Below are 25543 nucleotides of genomic sequence, written 5' to 3'. Positions count from 1 at the left end.
GCACGGTGGTGCGGTGGTTAGCACTGTCACCTCACAGCAAGAAGGTGGGTTCAAAACCCCGGTTGCCCCGGCCTTTCTGTGTGGAGTTTGCATGTTCTCCCCGTGTCTGCGTGGGTTCTCTCCGGGTGCTCCGGCTTCCTCCCACCATCCAAAGACATGCAGGCTAGGTTGATTGGTTACCCTAAATTGTCCTTAGGTGTGAGTGTGAGTGATTGTTCGTCTATGTGTGGCCCTGCGATGGACTGGCGACCTGTCCAGGGTGTACCCCGCCTTGCGCCCAATGTCAGCTGGGATTGGCTCCAGCCCCCCTGCAACCCTGTACACAGGATAAGCGGTTGACGATGGATGGATGGATGGCTAGATGTTGTGGAGGGTAAGACTAACAGAGAAGTATAATACATTGTGATTTACTTGACATAAGCAATGGATAGTGTAGGAAACAGCCGTCAATTGTATTTAATCATTTGCATGAATGTGTAAAATCATTTGCAGTTTGTTCATTAGAATGCAAAATTACTTTTATGTTGTGCACAAGTGACTAGATGATGTGGAGGTTGAACAAGTAGTTCTGAGAATTTCAATTCTGATCTAAGAAATGTACCAAAGCGACTGAGAAAAACTCTAATGCATTTGAGAATCCCGAAATTTTGAGCGAGGCTATAGTAGGGAACTTCAGGGAACAGTCTTTCTCCTACAAATAAAAAAAACTAATCCTTTCTCAATGTAATACACTCAGGGGTTTTGCTTCTGTTGCCTTACTTGGTCTGGTATGATGAGTAGCCAATGTTAGCTAAGTTTAGCAAACTTTAGACAGATGTTTCTGTGTAACGTACACAGTTCGCTGACTTTATTATTCTTTTATACTTGTGCAACTGTTACACTACATTTTACGATTTAGTACCATTATCCCATAATTGCTGCAGTGGCTGTTTTTTAGCAAAAGTAACATAGTTTTGCTTTAATGTTTCATTTTATCAAGGCTGAAGTGGCAAGAGTTCAGACTGAAGAAGAAGGTAACATTTTTTTGTTCAGTATCAAGAAGGTTGTGGGTTCAAACCCCGGTTGCCCCGGCCTTTTTTTGAATGTTCTCCCCGTGTCCGCTTGGGTTCTCTCCGGGTGCTCCGGCTTCCTTCCATCATCCAAAGACATGCAGGCTAGGTTAATTGGTTACTCCGAAATTGTCCTTACGTGTGGATGTGAGTGTGAGTGGTTGTGTGTCTATGTGTGGCCCTGTGATGGACTGGTAACCTGTCCAGGGTGTACACCGCCTTTCGCCCAAAGTCAGCTGGGATTGGCTCCAGCCCCCTGTACGCAGGATAAGCGGTTGACGATGGATGGATATGATGACTCTGCAGTTCCCAACTATGAGAAGCAATTTGACAGTAAAATCAAATATAAATATTCTGTGTAAATAATCTACATTCAAGAAAATATCTATCTAGATATTGTACAGGTTGTATGTAACTGATGCTTTTCAGCTACAGGATACTTTTTGTTACTAAGGAGGAGGAACAGATTTGTAAATATGTGCATTTAAAGGAAGATACAAGAAGACACAAAATATGTCCTAACAATAAAAATCTCTCTGTAGACAATGTTACACTAAAATGATTAGAGGTATTTTTTGACCGTGAGTCTGCTGATCTGCTTATCAGTGATACCTGAAGGAGGAAAAAGACTTCCTGACTCGCCTGTCTCCCTCTGCACAGCTCCTACATCTACATCCTTTACTCTGATAAATAGAAACTAGAGAAAGCCCAAAACAAAACAAACTGGCTGTATTCATTAAAGCCGCTGTTATGTGCATCTCAGAATATACTCAGATACCTGTCAATGTCTGTTTCCGTCGCAGTGGTCCACAACGCAAACATTGCATGTGTGTACATGTGTACGTGGCTGTCAGGTGAGATTGTAGCATTTACGCTGTGATATGTCACACCTGATTATGGATACATGTTCCCTTCTTTCTCCCCTGTGTGTGATGCATGCGTGAGTGTGAGTGTGTGACAGGCAGACATCAGCAGATGTTTGGTGGTTGATGACAGCGCCACGACCTCTGATGACGCCCTCCATTTTGTCACCGTCGACTCGCGCAGATTACCCCCAGCGCCATCTTCTTACTCTGTATGCTAATGAAACAGAGAGAGGGAGTAATGAGAAAAGAGTGGCAGATAAAAAAAGAGGGAGGAAAGAGAAACAGAAGGAAAGACAAAGGAAACGGTGCATGAAAGAATGCGAGAAAGAGACATGATAGTGTTTGAATGTGTGTGACAGAGAGGAAAATAAGAGTAAGAGAACAAAAAACAAAACAAAGAGAGGGCATGTCTGGGAACATACATCAGCATGAGAGAGGTGAAAAATGAATACAGCAGGTAGAATGTGGAAGACAAAGAAAGAGGGACACTAATGAAGGTCATCAGCAGCCATATTGGGGCTCCCTTGGACAGAAATTTAGTGAGTGAGGTAGTGTGATGAATATGATTATAGGTCTGTGAGTGTGTGTGACAGTAATGAATTCAGGGTGTGGAATAGGACGGGGATATAGGTCTGAAGGAGTGTTGAATTTCAAGCAGGGACACCGACCCATCGCCACTGCGCCACTGATCGCTCCGGATGCGTGTTTTCCTTGTGTCCACACGTAGGGGTGTGTGTGTGCCTGTGTGGATGGCTTTGTGCCGAGGTAGCGAGGGAGAGATGCCGACTGTCCTGCTGTAATTTATGTGAAAACTAACAGAGCTGTCCCGAGATGTCATTAGCTAAAAGGCAAATTTCATTATTTCGCTAATATGGAGCATGATGACTCTTTTTGATGTCTCCCTCCCCTTCTCCTCTTTCCTCTTGCTCCCTCCCTTTTCCACTGTATCCACGCCTCCCACCGCCTTTTTGTCTATAACCCCCCCCATCCCCACCCCTCCTTCATACCCCCATTCAGAGGATCTCCTTATTCAGAGCAGCTTTCCCTTTCAAGGTTGAAGAAAATGGCCATGTGTCTGTGTATATGTGTGTGGGGAAAGTGAGACTGATTTTCATTCGTGGTCCCGCTGAATGAGGTGATGGTGACTCACCTTCAGCCCACAGCGACACACATACACACACACACCTTGCACTCTTTTCTCCTTACCCTCCCTCCCAGCCTTTGATGTGTGTTTGAGTCGATGGCTAATCAGGTAGCATCAGGCCTAGTCCTCATTTCCCCTTCACACCGGCCCCATTAGGGAGCAGGCTTTCTGGAGCAGGCCGATAAGGACAATATGCTCTTCTTCGGCAGTCTCTCTTCCATATATACTGTAAATCTCCCACTTCTCTCTCTTTCTTTCTTTCTCTCATTCTGCTTTTTCCCATCTTTCCCCGCCTTAAGTCTCCAGTGTCTCCCTCGTTCTTCCATCTCTCATTCTCCCCGTCACATGCTTCTCTCACCTTTCACTTTTCTTCCCATCTCACCACCTTTCCCTAAATGTCCCATAACTCTCTTGCTCCTCTTTCTCTCTTCTTTTCCCATCTTAACCTCTCTACTCTCTAAATCACACACTGCACCTCCTTCCCTTCTTTCCTTTGTCGGCCTCCCCCTGCATCCATCTTTCACTCTGCTTTTTCCCCCTTCATTCCCAAACTTATTCCCTTAATCCCCAGCAACGTTCTTTCAGTCTCTTCCCCCATGTATCCCTCTTTCACTACTTCCCTTCCTATTTCCCAACAGTCCTCAACTCTTTTCCCTCAAATTGTCTCCTAATCTTTTTTTCCCCCTTTAGGTTTCCTACTGTCTTAAACTGTACCCCCCCCCCCCCCCCCCCCCCCCCCCCCCCCCATTTCCTCTTACCTCTTCTGTTACTCCTTGAGGGAACACTCCGACGTTTTTGAGAAATTGGCCTTATGGTCAACTTAACCATTAAGAGATGGGAACATAGACATAAAAATCTGTCATTTGTCCAGCGTTTGCTAGACTACACCATGTTGAAGCTTTAAAATCCACAATATTTAAGATGGAAGGTAGTACCTTTATACCAATTAACTGACATTTAATATTAAAAGGTTTCTAGTGGTGTATATACTTAAATAAAAATAGATGTTGAGTTTCAGTGGGAACATTTTCAGAGAATCCAAATATTGTTAATCATCTTGATCAGTCACTTATGTGCTCTGGAAATGGAGTAGCTTTTTCTGCATTCCTTTCACTTTGATTGCATGGCAATGCATCTTTGATCCTGTCCATTTACGAGCAACATGTTTAATTGTAAGACATGTCCAGGCAATGAGAGTGAATAGAGAGAAAAACAACCCATAATTTTTCATTTTTACTCACAGAGCACAGGACCATAAAAAATATTCATATTATTAAAAGAATGTTTTTGGGGATTTTTCTTTTCAAGGCACAGCTTTGCTTCTGCTGTTATTAACAAATCAGCATTATAGGCAATATGTTGTGGTTATGTGGTAATTGGACCGTGTTTATATCATATCTTATCTCTTTAATATGCACTTTATGGGGCTATTATGCTGTAGATTTGGTGCAGCTAGTTCTCCTTTGTGGTAATGTTATGTTGCCCACTAACACAAAAGTAAAAAGGGCACATGGATGTGTCTGTTTAATTTAGCTTTTACTTATCACTTAACAAGTTTGTTGACCAACTGACCAGTCTCCCCCAAAACGTCTTCTTTTAAATGTCAGCAGAATCTGAGGTCATGCTCCTTTATGAATCCCTCCCTGTTCCTAAGCACAGTCTAACCTTCCTACAGGTATCAGTAAAGTATCATACATTATTAGCCTCAAACTAGTTTGTTATCAAGCGCTTCTGGGTATTGTAGTCCCTGGTTTTTAATCTGTGTTCCACTTGCTCCCTCCTTTCTTTAATGAATTCCTTTACTGGCTTCCCCCACCTTCCCTCAGCTTCACAAAATGACAGAAAGATGCACTGTATGGTTTGCCAAAAACAATATTGTGCAACGCAGTGCAACTATATAAAAAGTCACTAAATTGATAATAGATATAGAGAAAATCATTATCCTGCCAATTAAAAAGACAGATCCGATCAGTCAGCCAGCTAAACAGCCAGACAACTAACCCAGAAGCATTGTGGGGATTTTTTTGTAACCAATCAGAGTTCTACTTCAGTTGGACTCCAGTACACCATGTACCCACATCACATAACACAACAAAAGCACTGACAATCACTCCACAGAACTCTTGAGACTGGCTAATACCTACTGTAAAAGAGTTGTACTCCCAACAATGAGAAAATATCTCTTCACTTTATTTTTCTTATAACTCAGTAATGGGCAGAGGAGTCAAATAAGTAGTATTGGTTATGGCCGATTCAAGTCATCCTCTGGGATATTTGAGTTTAGTTGTGGGGTTTATGTTTGTGGTCTTGTGGTGTTGTTTAATGGAAGATACATAAGCGTAAATGTTGACAATGGTTCAATTCCCAATAGGGCCACCTATGCTGCAAATGGTATAAACTATGATTGTTTGAACATACTTAGTAGATTATACACTTTCATACTAGTATAATAGTTAAGTTTTATTCTAATGGCATTGTAGCTGTTGAATACAAATATTTTACGAGCACATTTTTATTTATCTGGATATTAACACTTCTTTTACTCTTACTTTTGTCAGAGCTTAACAGATGGATATTATATACATGAATGTATTTGTGACCTGGAAGCAGTAACAGTTTTCTGTGCAAATTTGAAGCTGATGGCAAAACAAAGTAAAGCAAGGCAAAATACCTAAATGAAGGACTGAGGTGGAGCCAAAACTGCCATTAAACAGGATTAATGTTATTCACTGTAGAATCTAGAGGCAATATAAATATGTTTACAGATGAAAAATGTGATTTGGTCCTGATTCACTCTTTAACATGTATTAAAAACAAAATGTAGATAATAAATGTGTGTGTGTGTGTGTGTGTGTGTGTGTTCAGGTTAGGGGTGGAGAATTGAGCGCTGCTACTTGGACATTTTGTCAGTGTGAAAATGAATCTGCCTCAAGCCTATATTCACCTCCACCAAGAGAATGCCAGCATTTTGCTATAGTGCAGCTGTATAGTCTATAAAAAGTAACCACATAACAAAAACCCACCATTTTAAAAGTGAAACATTGTGTGAATGACTGTCTCCTTTTTCTTGCTTTTCCTTTTTTTTGAGTGACCTAACTTTTAGAGGAGACATGTTGCCAGCACTCCTGTCAGTTTAATTTTTTTCTCACCCTCTGTTCTGTTCTGTCATTTTCTGTTTGTGGTGTGACAGAACCGCCTCTCCCACTAAAAGTTATTTTAATAGTGGCAGAATACTGGGCTGATCCCAGTTGAAGCATTTTTCACATGACAAAAGGGCTGGTCCAGGTGTTGGATATACAGATAGGTGTGTATGTGTGTGTGTGTTTTCATATATCTATATATAATATGCATCAAATTCCTGAAGTGAAAGTCTTGTGTTAAGATCCCTCTTTCCCTGGAATTATTCTCAGGTGCACATAAACTGACACTGAGTCTGTGTGGACTAGCTAATTACTTATTATTGTAACAGTAAAGCGGCCCACCTACACAGAGCCAAATTAGCTAAGAGCCAAAATCACACCACAATTAACAAAAACACCAATTTTACAGATTAGCACTTTATATTCAAATAAAACAAATTAGATCAAAAATTAAATCATTTTGCTTCATTTAATAACTTTAATGCTTTTCTGCCAAAAGTGTACAGCTAATAGTGAGTGATTATTGATGTGATATAACAAATAATAATAAAATAAGTAAATAAGTTTTCTTGGTGGGCTTATTATCATTACAAAGCAACAGTATAGTCTATCTCCACCCATCTGGTACTCCAACTTGCTTGAAACAAACACTAAGAATCATTTGCAAACACTGTTTGTTGCAGAGCTGTTTACGACATAGGCTATGAACACAAGCTTTTTGTGTGATTATTAGCATGGGCAACCACGCAGAGACCTACAGGGAAGGGACTGGAGCTGATAACACACACAACACACGTGCACACACAAACACACACACACTATAGGTGCAAGCACCCCAATCATTTGTGTCTTGAAACAATGATCAAATAATGCCTCGTAAACATTGTAATGAGTGCTGTGATGATCAACAGCAATTCTGTCTGTCTCTTCTCCGTCTGTCTGGTGGTTGAGGGCCCACACTGTTCACAAACAGCCTAACGCTAATTTGGGATAAAATGAAAATACTGACTTGCAATATTTTGCTGGTTTACCACATATTTCCAAGGGACCACACATACAGCAGTGAAGTACCACCCACTCTCATTTGATGAAATTAGGTTAGGAAGGAGCCTCTTCTGTGCTTTCCGCCTTTGTGAGAGAAGAGCTCATGGTGTGGAAATTAAGAGCCTGTATGTGGTTGTGTGTGCGAACGTGTGCATTTGTGTTTGTGTGTGTGAGAAGCTGACTAATCCCTCCACAGAGCTGAAACGAGTTAAAAACACATCAAAGGGAAGCTTAACCTCTGTGAAACCTCACCGGGTTTTCAAGAACAACAAATGATCATTCTCCTCATTGTTTCCAGGGGGACTCTTTTCGCCGCTGCGCCGCTGACTTTTCCCTCAGTCCTGGGAGTTTTCAAAAAGCCTGTGGTTTCTTTTTAATGACTGTGCCGTTTGTGTGAGTGTGTGTGTGTGTGTGTGTGTTTATGAAAGAATATAAATGATGTGTGGAAGTGTAAGTGGGTACACGCATATGTGTTTGCACATAAAAGGAGGGTATTGTGAGTGTGTCATGGCAAATGAGGAAAACTGAGCTAACAAGGACATGGAGTTCTGCTCCAAATCATTAAAATGTATGACATCCTGACTGGCTGTACAACAGCTATGCACTGTATGTACAGAACCAATGAAGGATAAAAAAGGAGGGTTGAAAGACAAATGGGGGAGTGTGGGGGACAGGTGGGGGGAAGACAGTGAGATCGAATGGCAAGACGTGGAAGCCACTTGTGGTCGGAGACCTGCTTTCCCCAGAATTCTCATTATCACAGTATAATAGTGCTTCTCCTGTGCAAGTTCAGATATTTGCATTGTTCTTTTCCTTGTTTTTGCTCGTGCAAATGAGTTCAAGAATGTGCTCTTGTTCAACCACTATAAATATGGAAAAACAGCCATGACTCACCTGTAGCAGCACAAGGAAAAACACCAGCTCAATATGGGGAGAGCGTGCCATCAGCCCTGCTCCAAAAAACCACATTTTAGATCATTTATTTAATGCTTTTGCTGCTGAGCAATGTTGGTAGCTGTGTCAACATCTTTGTTTGTCTCAGCAGTCATGTAAAACTGCAAGAATGCCTTATTATGCACTGTTAACAGGTAGCATTGCTGACACATATCCAAGTGGTCGAAATAAGATACTGCTGGCATATTGACCGATGAAATAAAAATGGGGAGAAATGTACAACCGCTTACAAATGTATGTGTTTTTTATTTTTCTGTCTTTACAACACAGGGGGGGCTCAGACACAGCAGCGGAGAAAAATCAATAAATATTTCTTCAAGTATTAAACCAAATCTAAAACAACATCTACGATAATAAACATCTAATGTACTCAGTCACACACAAACACACACTCAGCCACAGGCACTTACGGATGAGACAGGAGCCCTCAGACACATAACGCAATCGTACATAAAGACACACGGCCATATTCACCACAGTAGATGCAGGACACATGGTGCACAGCTGCAGCGTAATCAGAGACTGTGTTACAGCCATTCACATGAACATTTGAGGATTCTGATGATGTGCCGTCCCTCATTTATCCAAAGGAAGACTCTTCTCCAGTGTGTGACACATTCATCAACACTAAAGAATTTGCAGTTAGTCACTAGCTCTGTTTAGTCCATTTGCCTACTTAGGATGGATTAAACTGACTATAGTTCATCTGAAATGTTGGAAATTACAGACAAATAATGTTGTATTGGTGCTAGAGTTTTGATGCAAAACAAGATCATCTTTTGGAGAAGTAATTGCTAATGTTATAATCTACCACTGCTCAGAGCATGGCAACATTTTAAGGATGCAATCAATGGCTTTTTTAAAAGTTCAAACAGTTCGATTTTTAAATCTATAAAAAAAAACTGTGAATATATTCTTGGAATAAATGTCTTCAAAGCATAGTAGCAGACATATTTTTGAGTTGATTTTTTGACGATTTGAGGAAATTCCATCATTCACTGGTTCTGGAGCCCCCCCTCAGGCAAAAAGCACCCTGGGACTTGACTTTGACCTGCAGGACATTAACCTCATACCGAGTACGCTCCCTGGTGAGGAGCTGGAGGTCAAAAAGTCCTGACAGGTCAAAGTCTTCAGGGGGTTTCATTTTGTCAGATCCCTCCTTGTCCTCCCAGACCAAGCATCTTCCAGAGAGGCAGAAGCAGTCGGCCTAATCCAGAATGCGTCACCCAAAGCCTGGGACTCACCTGGTTTCTCTAGCCCAGGTCCACTCAGCTTAGTTTGGGTTTGAATCCCATCAATGTCCCCTGTCGCTGTGCCCAGGCTCAGGGGAGGAGGGAGGTGGAGGGAAGAGGGTAGGGAGGCGGCGGGATGAGGTGGGCGGGCAGTGAGGGAGTGGGGAAGGTGGGCGGAGGAGCAGTGCTGGGAGGTGGAAGGAGGAGGGAGCAGTTGCTCCACTTGTCTACGCATGAACCTCTCCTTCTCCAGCTGCCTACGCAACCGCTTATTCTCCCCGCTGAGGGTGTTTAACTGGAGAGAGAAAGAAAGAGACACTGAGTGAGACAAATGCTCAGAGGAAGAAATGGACAGGCAAAGTGAATAGGAATACTAAAAAAAATACTTTTGGAAGGAAACCTTCATGTGTGGCGGTGCAGCAGACTGAGGGAGCAGGGAACAGGGACAATTTAACAAATTAAAAAAAGGAAAATTTGAAGTTACCAATAGTATCAACCATCAAAAGTCAACAGCTATCAAGGTGATGAAGTAGCTGACATCCCATTATGTGCTTAATTCATCTTTCACAGTTACTTTCACGCTTGTTGAAACAGAAATGCAAAGGAAAACTGTGAGAGGAGAGTATTGTGCTCACAGTTTGAAATGGTTGCAAGTGGGAGTCACGCGACGGTGTAAATTTCTACATGAAAACAACCAATTTGAGCAATCATTAGAGGTCGGTTTGACACAAAATCATCCGTGACACAAAACAAATCCTACACCGTCAGAACATGATTGGGCTCCCTGAAACACAATTACAGACTAGCTAAATTGAGGGTGTTTTATTTTTTGACAAGGACATTTGGGTGAAGGCAGGGAGGAGTGAGTTAAAAATGTGGCTTTAAATGCAAAAAAATAAAAAATATAAAAAGCATTTACATTTGTTGTACAGCGTGGTAATTATATGCAAAATGTGCCAGTCTAAAAATTGTAATAAGGCAGATAAAAGGGAATAAGAGATTTGAAATAACGTATTTTTAGCTATGAGGAAGAGTAAAATAAGAAATTAAAGGACGGAGAGACAAAGAGACACGTCGGGTAATGACAGTTGCACTCATCCACATCTGCTTTTTTTTAAAGTGTGTGTGTGTGTGTGTGTGTGTGTGTGTGTGTGTGTGTGTGTGTGTGTGAAAGCTGCAGTTAAAGAATGATGTCACATCGACATGTCTGGCCATGTGTGTGCATGTGTTATGTGTGTGTGTTAGGGAGAAAGAAAAACACAAACGGAGATGAGACAGACACATTTCCGGACGGTTCTGCTAACATTACCCTTCCAGACATCACACACACGCACACACACGCGCAGAAATGTATTACATCTGTGAATAGGAATAGCAAGGTCTTAGGCTTAACCCTGAAGAGCCAATGACATGAAGATGTGTCAAAACTATCCTAAGATGGTTAAAGTCTATTTACTACCTTCAACAGGCAAACATCCTACAACATGTTCATTTTATGTTATGCCAAAAGCAATAGAATTTCTAGATGAAAAACACTGAGGCTGACATTTATAATTAACAGTATATTCAAGGGGACCTGCTTAATTTTCCTCGTCTTTGGTTGCTCTGGATGCTTTCCTAATTGCGAGTGAGGGGGGGTTGAAATTAAAAATCACAGCTTGTCTCCTCAACCTTCACATACGGAGGCTGAACTGGTGTGCATATGTTCGGATGAAAAGGATGTGTATAAGTGAGGGAGAAAGAAAGAAAGAAAGGGACAGACTGAAAGACACGGGGGGGGGGGGGGGGGGGGGGGGCTATTGCTGGTGCACGAGTGTGTTTTTCATTTATAAAGCCGGGTTTCCATTCAAGTATTTCAATAAAAAATTATGAAAATGACAGAGCTAGAAAAGCTAAATAGCGAACACATTTTTTGTCACTGGCAAAAAAGTTTGAACGTGTGGTTATTTGGAAATGGGATTTTGGCTCCGCTGGTTCAGGATGATCTGCCCACTGAAACAGTACAAAAGTACTCTGCCGTCATCACTGTAGTGAAGGGTGTACCGAAATATTGCCTCATTCATCTCTTTTTCATCTTTGCATGAAAGCATGAAACGACCTGGACATTAGCTGACACTAAAGCACAATAACAGCTTGCCTAATGCTGATCAAGTCTTGAAAGAATCTCATTTTTTTCCCCTGCTGATGTTCATCTTCATCCCAGTTGATGGAAAATCACTTAATTCGCCTCTAATTTTGTGTGACATTTCAAAAGTTTGCATGAAATTAGCTTGACAGTCGGATGGAAAGCGTGTGTATTGTATAGCGAGTGTTAATGTGCGCCCGAGGGTGAGTGAGAAAGCAACAGCACCAAACCAGTTTGTGACTATGAGTAAATGAGACTGATTCAAAGCAGAGACACAGACCTGATTTATAACCCAACGCCTTTCACAGAGATAAACTGAAACATTCCATTCAGCTTCTCTACTGATATCTGTATGTGTACGCAAGTGTGTATATGTGTGTGACCAGCAGACAGTGGAGGGAATAGCCTTGTGTAAATGAACTGTCTGGCTATCCTTTCCAGCTGTGCTCGCATGTATGTGTGTGCAGGCTGTCCATGTTAGATCGATGTGTGTAATGATTCACACCAGAGATTAAGAGGTGCTATTACACACCTGAACTGTTAAACAACACCTCTCCTTCTCTCTGTGTCTGTCTCCTCCTCTGCTCCACCTTCCTCTGTCTCATACATGCAGCTAATGCCATTTGCCTTTTCACTGAAAAACAATATAAAAACTTCAACAAGTACCAGCTTTCGTTGCACCCCGTCAATCAGCGGGCCATTTCGCAGACTAACAAAAGTCGGGTGAGCCGTTCCCCAGGCCCTGGAGTTTGGAGAACTGAGGGGGCTGAGGAGTACTTTTGATTCGTCTCTCCTTTGGTGATTTGTTGACTCTTGTGAAGTTCAACACAGTAAAAAATGTCAGCTTTTCCTCAGAATATTCCTCTGTGTTTTTTCCTCTACATTGTTTTATCACAGCGGGCCATTTCCCTACGCTGTCATGGAGAGATCAGCATGGCTGTATTGATATACATCCCTCTCTCAGTGTCATGAAAGGGAAATCATTTACCAGTGGAAAGAAACGTCACTGCTTTTTCCCGATACGATTTGTCCCCCCTTCCCCGCGCCGCGCACCCCCGCCCCGCTGCCGACTTTTCACTTTTATCGTTGGAAGAGGAAATGGATGTCTGTGTGTAAGTGCGCGTGTGTGTTTGAAGTTGGACGCATGAAAGCTTCCTCTTCTGTGTGAGCTCAACAGCAGGTGGGCCAGCGTGTGGGTGTGTGTTTGTATCTGTCGGGTAAAAGGACTGCCAGGACCTGGTGTGTGTGTGTGTGTGTGTATATACGTGTGTACTCTTACTTGTTGATTTAGCATTCTGATGGCCTCCAGGTTGCTTCGCAGTCTGGTCTGCATGTCCTCGATTTTGGTGAGATTTAGAGCCACATAACCCTGTTTTTCAATGCTGTAACATAAGCATATGCACACACACAAAGGAACATAAATGACAAGTGAACTGGCGTATTTCCAGTAAATCTTAGCACCTGTAGTAGTTTAAGAAAACAGAATAATGAAAACTAAAGACTCATGTGTACCATATATAATAACTATACACTTGCTCCTGTCATGGTAAACATTTATACTCCAGGATTTTTGCACAATGATATGCATTTGTGAGACAAAACAGTTCCAATCAAATGTTCTCAAAATCTGGGGCATAAAGAAGTTGGCGTACATCATCTTCATTATAACCTATTACTAAACTCAAAGATGGGTGAGCAAATGGGTTCCAGAAATCATTAAATTATATATGAAAGCGCACACAAAAAGGGGGGAAAAAATACAAAAACAAAACGAACGCAACCGCAGCCAGGGAACATTAAGAGTACAAGAAGCCATTTAAGATTTTAACTGTTTATTAAAAACGTTTTGGGAAATGACAAACAAATGTTAGGGTCTCCTATCTTCAGACCCAGGGCTGACTTAAGGAATGTCTATTAAATTAACGACGGTGGATAATGGTGCTCTGTACGGGCTGAGGAGCTTGCTGCCCCCGCTTTACGCTCTTTCTTTCATGCCCCAGTGAACCTGTCCAGTTAGCATTTGGAAAAAAACATCTAAATACTTTATTGAAGACTTCTTAGTCCATTCAAGTACCACTGTACCTTCCCAATGTTAATTTTCTTGTAAAAGAGCAAGCTGGGATTTTCTATCAGAGCAGCGGATGGGAAGATGGTCCCGTTTTGCTTCAGTTGAGAAGACGCACACGCTCATCAAAACGCTAATAAATGGCATTATTGTTCCTGGAGATGTGGGTGAGCTAACGTACACACGCACTCACGCAAATGTTTGGCCCTATTAGCCATAACTTAAAACATTTAAGATCTGAGGAGACACTTGAGGGAGATGCTGATGTGAACTGACATTTTTGTCTGAAAAGTTTATGAGATTCATTAGGGAAACAATTCAGCTCCCTTGTATTTGTAACCATATTAGGTAAAAAATCAACCAGGAGACCATAACAACAACATAAAAAATTGTGACAGGAACACCACTGCATAAAAACGCTTTCCACTGTCCTATCCCCACAACCTCTTGACTGGGATTTCTCTTTTGGTTTTGATTTTTCTATAGATAATGATCCAAACTTAAGTTACAGTACATTTCTAAACAGTAAAAATAAAAACCGACTGATCCTGAATGAAGCACTGACCCAATGTGTATATATATCTATATATATATAGATATATATAGAAGAGAGAAAGATATTTTTGTATTTTTTGAGAAAAAATATATAAAATCATGATAATTAATATGAAAAGTACATATACCAGCTGACAGAACATAATCTGAATCACTGCTTATTAAGCAACCAACTAATTAAGCTTGGCCAATGTAAGCAAGTTTTTTAAAGAAACCTCATTTTCTGAAAATGACATTCATAAACTGAATATAATTGCAGCCGACCCTTCCAAATCATTTAATTTCACACCACAACGATGATACAAAGAACATTAATAAGAAGAAATGCTGACATTTCCTTTGATCTTTTAAATTGTAAATGCCTTTTAAAAGACGTGTTCCCATTGCTATGGCGAAGGAAAAACAGGAGGCATAGGCCAACTTCATAAAATCCGAGAGCCACATCTCCACAGATTCTTCACATGATTTAAACTCTTTCCTAGATGGTAATGTGGTCTTCAGCAGATCATGAAACATCACCACCGCTGAGACAACTGTGTGAGATTTATGCGCCCGATGTGAGAAGGCAGTGATGCGCTGAGCACTTGGCATGACGCCTGTGTAAACATGTGTCCCTGTGTTTACACGCAAATATGGATGTGTGCAATTAGCGGCCTAACCCAATCAGTGTGTGTATAATCACAGCCATTAGTGTCGAAGCCAAGCTGCCATGCTCTCTAAACCAGGCAATAAACTACATGGTTCCTCTCCATCTCCAATCTCACTCCCATCTTTCTTATTTACTGCTCTCATCTCAAATTTTATGCAATACTTGACTGTCTTCTCTCACAGCCTCGTTCTTATCTCCTCTTTCGTTTCTCTGTGTCACTTAGCTCCCTGTGTCTGTACAAATGCTCTGCTGTGATCACTGGGTGCTCTTAATTGGAAGCACATTGTTAGTGGTGCGACTGATGAAGCCTGGTGCTTTATGAACGCTTCGCCCACATGGGTTGTGTCAGACAGTCACAGCAAACGGAAACAATCTCTGCTTCCACCACTTAGTGCATTTCAGTGTGCAGTTGTATTTTAATATATTCAGACGTGAGATAATTTGAGGTGAAATGTGAAAGATTCTGATAACAGATCATTTAATTAATTTGCAACCGGAATAAAATTGCTGTTGGGAAACACACTGAACACATTTGCATCTTCTCTGTGTTGAAATGCATGCCATTTGGATTTCAGAGCAAACCTAAAGTAGTAAAATTGGCATACACAGGAACCATTTTTGCATTGTAAGGGCTGCTGCCAGAGCTCATTCATCTTCTTGCCCTTCCTATTAAACACTTCTGGAGTGAAGACAGGTAAAGAAAGGGGGGACAAGTAGCACCCCTTCCTCCTCCCTATTTAAAAAGAAGGATTTGGAAACCAGTAGCACTTTGGAGAAGGTTTTTACATGCACATTGAACAACATGACCATGATCTGTAGGCATTTGATAAGGTCGTTGATTGATACCAAGACCATTACTTCAGGTAGTGCCTTCATTGTGCAATTAGGACTGCAACAGATTTGAGCTATTAAGGCTAATGTTTATTTGCCCCTTTTTGCATTCTCAATACAATTAATTTTTTTCAGAACAACAGGCATCTTATATCTGTAGTTTTAGCTGTCACTGCTTCGTCTTGGTGAGATTCTTTTCTCACTACTGTTTCAAGGTACAAGAAGAACTTTGTACCTCAGCTTGTAAGTCAATATTAATGAGAAATCCTTACGGTGCACAGAAAAAATGTATATTTGAACAGCTACAGCTACAGTTCCATGGCAACTGGACAACTCCATCTGCTGAGGAGGATTATGTGATATGACTGCTACTGAATGGATCTGGAAAGCTGAGATGCGGAGCACAGTTTGTAGTTACGTGTAGACACGCTTTGTGCCGAAACGTTTGAACTGTGAGTGCTCAGACATGTCTTTGTCCTTAAGCTAGAAAATGGACCTCATGGTGGTTGTCATTTTTATCAACTTCTGATATTTTATGCGTTAAATTGCAGCAGCATCGGCCAACAAGGCCATACAATTGTCAGAAGATAGGGATGCAAACAAAACCACCAATACTGACTTGTTCTTGACTTAGATTTACATTTGTGTGCTAATTTTGCATATTTAATTTACGTCCTTGAAATTGGTAATACACACTTATGCTATGCCTAAAATGACTTCTCTAAATAAAACCAAGGCCTGTTTCTTTTATCAATCTAATTGTCAATCTTCTCCGTTCCTCTTTTCGTCACCTTTCCGTGGGCTTTAATCGTACAAAATGCCAGCCGCAGTGTGAAGCCGTGACACTCCAGCTGCTTTCGAACAGTAGGCCATGTAATCATAATACATTTCTTTAATAAAGGCATATCTAATGACAAAACCTTCATGCCGTGTTGATTGCTGTCACTGATAGTGACAGTCAAGATTTCCCCTTTGCCACCAGTAATGAGATTTATACACTGAATGTATATGGCTGCCATGCAAATATCTTGACATGTCTGTTGCCTTATAGATGCATGATTTTCATACATATGATATTTTGGGTAGATGTGTGTGTGTGTGAGGGGGGAGTACAATAATGAAATGAAATAAATTAGGAACCCTCATAATAAAGAAAAGGGGAGAGAATGGATGAGGAGATACTATGGAAGAGGCTTTCATTCACTGTTTTTATCTCGTTCCATGTTATTATATTCACTCAATCACAAACCCTCTTATGCATACATCTATATGAACTGCCTCTCTCGCTCTGTCCCTCTCTCTCCCTTATTCGCAATTATGAGGGAAAGACAAAGAAAAGCGATTCATCTTTCTGTCGCGGCCCCTTAATGATATCATTAAAATGACTGACAGCTTTGAATAGCATTGGAAACCTACCCCAGTCAAAACAAATCTGATCCGTTTTGGAAACAGAGCCTGGTGGTTCGTTAGGGGAGGGGTGCAACATGAGCGTGTGTGTAAAATGGGGTGATGTGGGTGGGTGGTGGGGGGCGTTGTTAATGAGGGAGACCTTAGGGCGTCACACTGGGGGTACGGGGAGTACTGCTGCAGGCAGGTGCCCCCCACAAACACCCTCTCCCACGCACATCCCCCCTCCTTTCTCACTTCCATCCTACACCCAATCCCATCCGTGCCACATTCATTTTAATTACCTTAATGAACATAATAAATATATCTGCTCTCTATTGATGAATGCTATTTGGCAGCCATGGGGGTGGCAGGCACGAGAGGATGAGCCCTTGATTGGAGTGTAATCATTGTTAAAGGCCCAGCATGAATAACATATTCAGATTGAAGTGACATAACGCGCGCACACACACGGACACACACAGGTGGCTAGGCCCACAGGGTGTTTCATTCACAACTTGGCACTCCAGCTGTTATTATCATCATCAGCTTTGTTCGGGCTAGATTGGGTGTGAAAGAATGAAACATGGTGGGCAGCACTTTTGTGAGATGCGAATGCTAAAATTCTGATCAGCTGGTGGATGCACACACATGCATTCACTTATATGTAAGATCACACACGCTCACACACACACACACACACACACACACGCACACACACACACGCACACACACACACACACACACACACACACACACACACACACAGAGATGACTCACGTTCTCTCATCTCGCGGGATGCTCTGGTCTCGGACCTGGGCCTGCAAATAATTATAAAATGAAAAACAAACCTGTTTGTGATCGACTTTCTTTTGTCTCTCCCTATTTGTAGTTCATTGCTTTCCCACTCTGCACTTGTTCACCTTGAAGTGTTCCATGTCTCTCTCCTTCTCATCCGCCACTTCTTTCAGTCTCTTTACCTCCGCCTTCAATGTGTCATTAGCCTCCTGAAGATGTCTGACAAAGCCAGGGAGACGCAGAGACAAAGTTAAACAGAGAAATATACACAGAGAAAGACAGACACCAATTACCATCAAGAGACTCTTGTTAACATGGTCGACAAAATATTCTGCCACACAACGGCAATGGCGTCTGTGTTTCTCTCCATCCGGAACAGCCTTTAACTAGCAGCTCAGATGTTATTTCTGACACACAAACATACCACGACCCATTATAATGAAATGCTATACAGTATTTATCACTTACCCTTTTGGCTATTTATTTCAGTATTTCGTCATGCCACCAATTTTCAGTATCCGGAAGTATTAAAACAAATTGTTATTCAGATGTTCATTGTACTACTATACTACACATTAGAAGCACAAAATAGTTTTATTTAACAGGAGGGGAGGTAGAAATATCACATTTCTGTACATTCAGGGAAGGTGCAAAGTATAAGGAGGACACGTTTTATGAAAGATCACTTCACATGCCCCATGTGCTCCAGGTGTATAGAGACTGTTACCATTGCTACAGGTTACCATAACAAAAAATTAAGAACAAAACACACAAACACTCGGTGTAAGTTAAGCGAGAGAGAGAGGAAACGGCAGACACAGATGGTGTTGCTGGGCGGGGCTGAGGGAGGTATGGCACCGCAGGGGGGTGGGATGACAGGAGATGGCTAGACCGCTTTGATCTCTGCAAATAGGAATATGTCACGCCCATGTCTGTGTGTGTGTGTATGAGTCATGATGATGCAGACATGCAGATAGACTGTCAGGTGTGAGTATGTCAAGGAGTCCACCTGAATCACTCCAACACATGCACAGAAACACATACTACACAAAAACAAACACCACCACATCCCCCACACACATTACTGTATATGCTAGGGACGTGCATCTCAATGCATTGTCAACACAATTTTATTTAACACAATGTGATTCAATGCGATATGACATGATGCAAAACAGTTATCAAACACTATGCTATAGAGAGTTTGGTTTTGGGTTTTTTGGATTGTATTACTCATAAATTAACTAAATTATAAATTACTTCACATATTTGTTTCTCTAGTACAGCAACTCTGTAAGCATCTCATTTATGCATTTTTTTTTAACCTCTAAAAAATGTATCGGACAAAAGAAAACCTGGCCTGGACCCTGCCTTAAACCAGTCTTTCTTCTCTGTTCTCTGTCTCCAGTTACACTTTTATAACTCCTCACACATTTAACAGTTAAACAATTTAAGAAAGCTGCAATACTTTGCTCACCAGTCTTTCTAGCGGTACCTCTGGGGCAGGACATTACCGCGCTTACACCATGTCGCCGCTTCAGGTGAGTTTAGTTTAGAGTTTAGGTTTGTCGCGCTGCCTGTGTACTTTATTTTACTTTTACTTTAGCGGCACAGCATATTTTACAAATTGCATGTGTCTTGTCTCTCTTGAAAAATCTGAGGTGTGTCCAAACATTTGATTTGTAGGAATTCAGAGGAACGTGTTGCTTTTTCTCCTCCATGCTAATCTAATGAGACATGTCTACGGCCTCTGTAGTCATTGGTCCATTTTCAAATAATAAAGGCATAGGGACTCGACTAATAACTGTATATAAATAAATCGGATTTCACCGATTCAAAGACGTTAGAAACAATATGAGTTCATCCTAGATAACTGGTAAATCTTACCATCCCTAGTATATACACACACACATACAAACACACACACACACACACATTCACAAATTCTTCGGGTGGGAAAGGTGACCTAGTTTCGGGTGTAGCGGGTTTAGCAAACAAATACATTGCACACACACACAGATGCCCACACACAAACAAAAATTCACTCATTGATAAACTAGTGTACTGAAAAACTCTGAAATAAATACTCACTCTTTCTCCTCAGTGACGATGAGCAGCACCTTGTTTTGGGCCTTCATCTGGGCAGTGAGACTCTCATTGGAAGACCTGAGAAGTGAAGACAGGCTTCTGAAATCTAATGATGAACGTTAAAACTACCCCTGCCAGTTTAACAGTAACTGTCTTTTGCATCTATCACTAATGCAAAATATACACTACACACACACATTATCAACAAAAAATTAACAGAAAACACTGATAAGTTGATTTTAATAGGTTTTGTAAATGTGTAAAAAAAAACACCCACATGGTAGTGTAAGTGTGGTCATACTTTTGTTCAGTAATCCAACGGTTGACATTAGTCATGACCAACTGGCTCTCATGGCGAAGGTTTGCATTGTCAGAACGTGACCCCTCCAGCTCCGAGCGGAGGGTGTCCACCTACAACACACAATCAAATATTATCCATCACACTGTGAGGCGTCATACAACAATGTAAAATGCTGTGCATAGTTTTTCCACCTCTAATTAGATATTTTCCTAGCTTTAAAAACACCTTACCTATTCTGTTTCTGGATTCGTGGTGTACAAAAACTGCAAGACCAACATTCACTCCATCGCTGTCTTAATGTACTTTAGTTAAAACAGAGGTGTGCAGGTTAAAATATTACTTCTTTCGAGGAAAGTATTCACATCTAACACTGGCTTTCCACATTTAGATGTGTTTTAAGTCTCTCTCTCACCCTACACACACACACACACACACACAGTCATGCCAAAGTGTGAAATAAAGAAAGGTAAAAATGGGATAAATGAGGCTCTAATAGATGGAAGCAAGGACAGGGTGAAATAAATGTCAAAAATAGAGCGTAATAGCAACACAAGAGAAAAATTAGGTAAATGGAGAATAATGGGGGATGAAAGAGATGGTATTTGCAGACGCAGGTATGAATAGCAGGGTGAGGTATTAGGCAAGTGCAAAGGAGGAAAGATGGAGGATGGGGGAGAGCAGAAGCAGACTGGAGACAAGATTGGAGAGAGGAGACGACGGGTGAGGGGTGAAAACAGGGATGGGATGGCACTGGCCAAACTGCTGACTTTTTCATTCTGCTTATCAGTCAGGACCTTTCCAGCCCTAAACTCCAGGGAACCCTGACACATTACCCTTATCGCCATAGAAACACCTTGATATACCATCCCATCTTCCCACAAAGACTTGGGCAAACATGAAAAAAAAGTTTGCTATATGTGGGCTATGATTTAAGTATCCAAAAATGTCCCATGATTAACCTAAAATGTCAAAATATCAACTGCTGTGTGAGCTGAATCACGTACTGTGTGCATGTGTGTGTATGTCTGTATGTGCATTTTCAATACCATAACTATACCAAAATATTTTCCTGTTGATGTTCATCTGGAATACACCACAGAGGTAAATAAGATAATGACACACTGTCGATGCAGAGCTGAATGAAAAACAAATAGTATGCTGGAGTAATCAAAAAAGTGATTATGACAAACAAGCATTCTTCATTTCATCATCAAATGGCTTCAGTAGGAGGATACGAGTGAAGATTAAAAATAAAACAGAGATGACCTGTCTGTAGTCTTCACAAAGTCTGGCAACTTAGTGTCTTTTTGTTGATCTTGTGATTGTTGGTGGTTGAACAGCATGTCTATATAAATTATTCAAACTCCTGTGGGTCACACCCAAATGGGTAACAGGACTACCGCATGTGCAGTGAAAATAACATGCTTTTAGTTGCATGAGGTCCAAGTCTTTTAAGTTATTTATAACTTTACCTAACAGAAGCCAGTCTTTAATGTCTATACCGAGTGAGCACTGGGCTACAAAGTGGGCAGCCAGTATAAACGTTGACCAGTTGACCAGTTAACAAGTTAACCGGTCACATTTGTTATAAAATCTTACGACAGCGTCACAGGATTTGCTTGTTGTGTTCTATTTCAGCAAAATGTGCAATCTAATATTAAAATCAAATGGTTTAGAAATTGACACTAAATGGAAAAACACTGCTAAATGAGCCAGTGCTGTACCAGTTTTTTTTTAATATCTGATGCATGTGTTGGATAAACGAACACACTGCAGGGCGGCCAGGGTTTGGTTAAAAGGAAAACAGAAAGGTTTGACTTTGTCTAATATTTACAAAGTCTGTGTGAGACACAGGACACGGGCAACCTCCCATTTGTCACGCTAATGTGAGATGATAAAGGTGCAGTTCAAAAAGAGAATGATCCTTCAACTGCACAAATGAATAGGCTGCCTTATGACGTGATAGGAAGTGGTGAAGATGACACATAATCAATCATTTAAATTTCATAACATGATGAAGAATTACACTTTTAACCACATTTAGATTAAGGAAGGGCTGCATTTCAGCAAATAAAGCAGTGAAGAAAAACTGGGGGAGCAATGACATTACATCAAGCAAATCATTCAATTCTGAAGAGTAAACTGAGTCAGAGATTCAATTGTAATTAAATTAACCAACAATGGAATAAATATTGCGACTCCCCTGTTGTTTGTGATTTCATTCCTGTTTTGTCTCATGCACCGACACACCTTCATGTGAAGGAAGTTCTGTTGTGAACTTATTGGCCAAAACAGCACGTTAATGTTCCAATATTAATTATATACACAAAAATATCAAACCGCGCCAGTCAAAGGCTCAAAACACACCCACACTCACAATGAGCAGGCATACACTGCCGCATGCACGAGCATACACACACACAGAAACACACACACACACACACACACACACACACACACACACACACACAGGCAGGGTCCGTGGCGCGCTGTAATGACAGTAATTACCTGTGGTCTCACATTAACATCTCCCTCCTGACTGTCTGACTGGCTCGGCTGGTGGAGGGATGTAAATCGCAGCGCTAGTCTGATGTTGTGATTAGGACTAAATTACACACCAACACTCTGTTTCCACCAGTGTCAAGGGAGGCAGTGAAAGTGTGTGTGTGTGTATGTGTGAGAAAGAGGGGGAGAGTGTGAGAGAGAGACAGACAGGGACATTTAGAGAAAAGGGGGACAAAGGAGTTGCGATTGCAAGCGGGGGAGGAGTAAAGTAGCATACCTGCTTAACATTTAGATTGGTTTTGTTGCACAAATATTTTAGCAGATGATGGGGGCTAAAAGGGGCAACAAAATGCATTTGGGACACACTTATAACCAAGTTTGGTGATACCACTGGCCCTTTCAGGTCCAGGCTAAAGAATATGAGTTGACTACTGCAGTGCTGGTGAAGGATTTGGAATCTTTACAGTTGCTGCAACAGTATTTATCATTTTGATGGTTTATTCTATCAAAATAAGGCAGAGTTGTCCAGTCCACAGCCCACACTTTTCACTGACAATAGATACAAGGTGGACTCGCACGATATTTTTCTTTTTAACTTACATCTGAATGAACTTTCATGACAAACCACAAAAAATACCTGCAGACAGAAGAAATAAATAAAAGATTGTGGGGACTTTAGCAGTTAATGGATTTTCCATCTTTTCTATTCTCCTTGGAGCTGCGAAACGGTATCGCATTGCACATTAGCTGTACAGGACAAAGGTGAATTTTCACTAAAACAGACCAAACTCTCCAAGGTCGCAGGATAAACATAATTCAAAGTTAACTTCTCTGTGTAAAGAGGGGAGCACGAAGATGAGGGGAAAAAATCAGAAACAGATAGCCTGCTTGTTGCTACCATCGCCATCAAACCGCCAGAGCTGAATACGAGCCATTACTCTGTTCCACTCAGCTCATCAGAGCACATCCTCTCATCAAATTAATGAACACATTTATTGTTAAACACGTTTTTATAAAACATTCATTCATTCTGTCTAATTAAAAGACCCAACAGGCCTGACATCACTTAAATATGCATACTTATCACTCACAGGGTCTGAATTAAAGATCTACAAGCGTGTGTGTGCGTCTGTGTGTGTGTACTGTATGCGTGCATGTACGATGGCAGGAGAGAATGAGGTTTCCTAAGCAGGTCTTCTCACTCTAGACTTAATGGTGATAATCATGGCGTGACCCAACATTAAGACCGTGTGTGCATGTGTTTGTGTGTGTCCCACTCTCCCTAATGGTGACGATGATGACATGTTCTCCATTAGACTAGTCAGTGGGCCACAGCAGATGTAGCATATTAATGATGCTGATGATGGCTTCTTTAATTACCTTCATCTACCGCTGTATGGCCTGACTCCTTTCCCCGAGTCCTTTCATCACACACTCTCCTACGCATGCTGCTGGGGTTGTTTATCAGTGTCTGCCATTATTGAAGTCCCCTATCTTGCATCTAGCCTGCACTACATTACCAGCCTTGGTAGACATTTTACAACCACTTCCCAGCTACATGAATTTCCCCACATCTAGTAGGTATCCTTTTAATGTATAAAACCAACTCAGGCTAGCTTTTTGGGTGCAGACCGAAATGTGTCCATATCGCTTAATGTCAGGAACTGCCAAACAAAGAAAGGTGGCAAAGAATGCTTGTGCAGGTTCATAATCTTCTTTACTTAGCCTTTGATCAGACGGTTTCTAGATTAAATCATGAAAGTGCCAAATTTGGACAAAATTTTATTTAGGAGCAAGTTCTTGCAAGGATGCTTGTTTTAGGTAACATTTAGCTTTTGAGACAGCTGGCTTCTTTTGTTATTGAAAAATAATGTTTTGTAGAAAAATAAGCATAAAATGATCAAGTAAGGTATACAAAAAAGGTACTTTTTTGGCATTGTACTAAATTCAGTTATCATGTCAGTGTAACTGGTATCATTTGAAACAATACCCAACTTGAGAAGTAACTCGATTTCATGGTGTTATTTCACAGATTCTGCATTAGCTAGGGTTAGTTAGTTCTTGAGGTTGTGCAGCTTCTAAGACTGCTATATTTGTTGGTAACCTCCAACAATAGAAAGCTATAAACAGAATGGGTTCTGGATGTGAAGGATTCCTATTTGGCAGCGTGGCCTGTGTTTAGTTGTCCAGGCGACCAGCCTCCAACAGTGCTTAGCTGACAGCAGCAACACAAAAGAACAATTTTAGGTTTTTATTGTTGTTGTATTGTTTAGTGATGAGTTGATGCAGTTTGGACAAACACAGTCAGCCTGTTGCAAATAACTGTAACAAACAACATGTGCTTTGCTTTTCCTATATTTTCTTATATTTTTTCAGCACCTTAATAAAATGTTGGAATATGAAAAAAACATATAAGAGTAGGAGGCCTTTATTCATAATTAGTTAATTTCTCATACATGATTGATTTGCAGGAAACTATTTCTGCCCACAAAACAATGTGTCAAGGCCAATCTCTTTCTAGAGGCCCTAAGTTCACTTGACAGTGCAGTGGAGCAGCCCAAAACTCAGCAATACTGGGTCATCAGTCAACATCATACTATTCAATTGTGGTATAATATTACATGTTCTCCTGGACAGACATGTTTATATTAGATGTGGGACATGATTAACTAAAAAAGAAAAAGAAAAGAAAGTATGCTGCTGTGACAAAATATTGAAATGAAAAATTTCAGCTAATAATTCTTTATTCTTTGGTACTAAGATTGAATCACACAGCTCTTTTTGGAATTTGTGAGTATTATACAAAAATAT

At 41.0% G+C, this 25543-nt stretch overlaps 1 protein-coding gene across 1 annotated transcript in view; it reads right to left on the bottom strand.

The window, feature by feature from the left end:
- Positions 1 to 577: 577 nt before the first annotated feature.
- The window catches only part of LOC123980925 (putative uncharacterized protein MYH16), a 116323-nt gene continuing 91357 nt past the window's right edge, over positions 578 to 25543 (bottom strand). The window contains exons 25-32 of the mRNA XM_046065569.1: positions 20204 to 20337; positions 19930 to 20004; positions 17964 to 18057; positions 17821 to 17861; positions 12834 to 12936; positions 9442 to 9724; positions 8138 to 8193; positions 578 to 2129 (exon numbers count right to left, since the gene is read on the bottom strand). Coding sequence (XP_045921525.1) covers positions 2118 to 2129; positions 8138 to 8193; positions 9442 to 9724; positions 12834 to 12936; positions 17821 to 17861; positions 17964 to 18057; positions 19930 to 20004; positions 20204 to 20337 — 798 coding nt within the window. The 3' untranslated portion in view covers positions 578 to 2117. The remainder of the gene's footprint in view (positions 2130 to 8137; positions 8194 to 9441; positions 9725 to 12833; positions 12937 to 17820; positions 17862 to 17963; positions 18058 to 19929; positions 20005 to 20203; positions 20338 to 25543) is intronic.

Source organism: Micropterus dolomieu, linkage group LG01 (assembly GCF_021292245.1).
Source record: "Micropterus dolomieu isolate WLL.071019.BEF.003 ecotype Adirondacks linkage group LG01, ASM2129224v1, whole genome shotgun sequence".
Classification (NCBI taxonomy): domain Eukaryota; kingdom Metazoa; phylum Chordata; class Actinopteri; order Centrarchiformes; family Centrarchidae; genus Micropterus; species Micropterus dolomieu.
The sequence above is the reverse complement of the archived record's forward strand: the minus strand, read 5'-3'. Positions and strand labels throughout refer to the sequence as shown.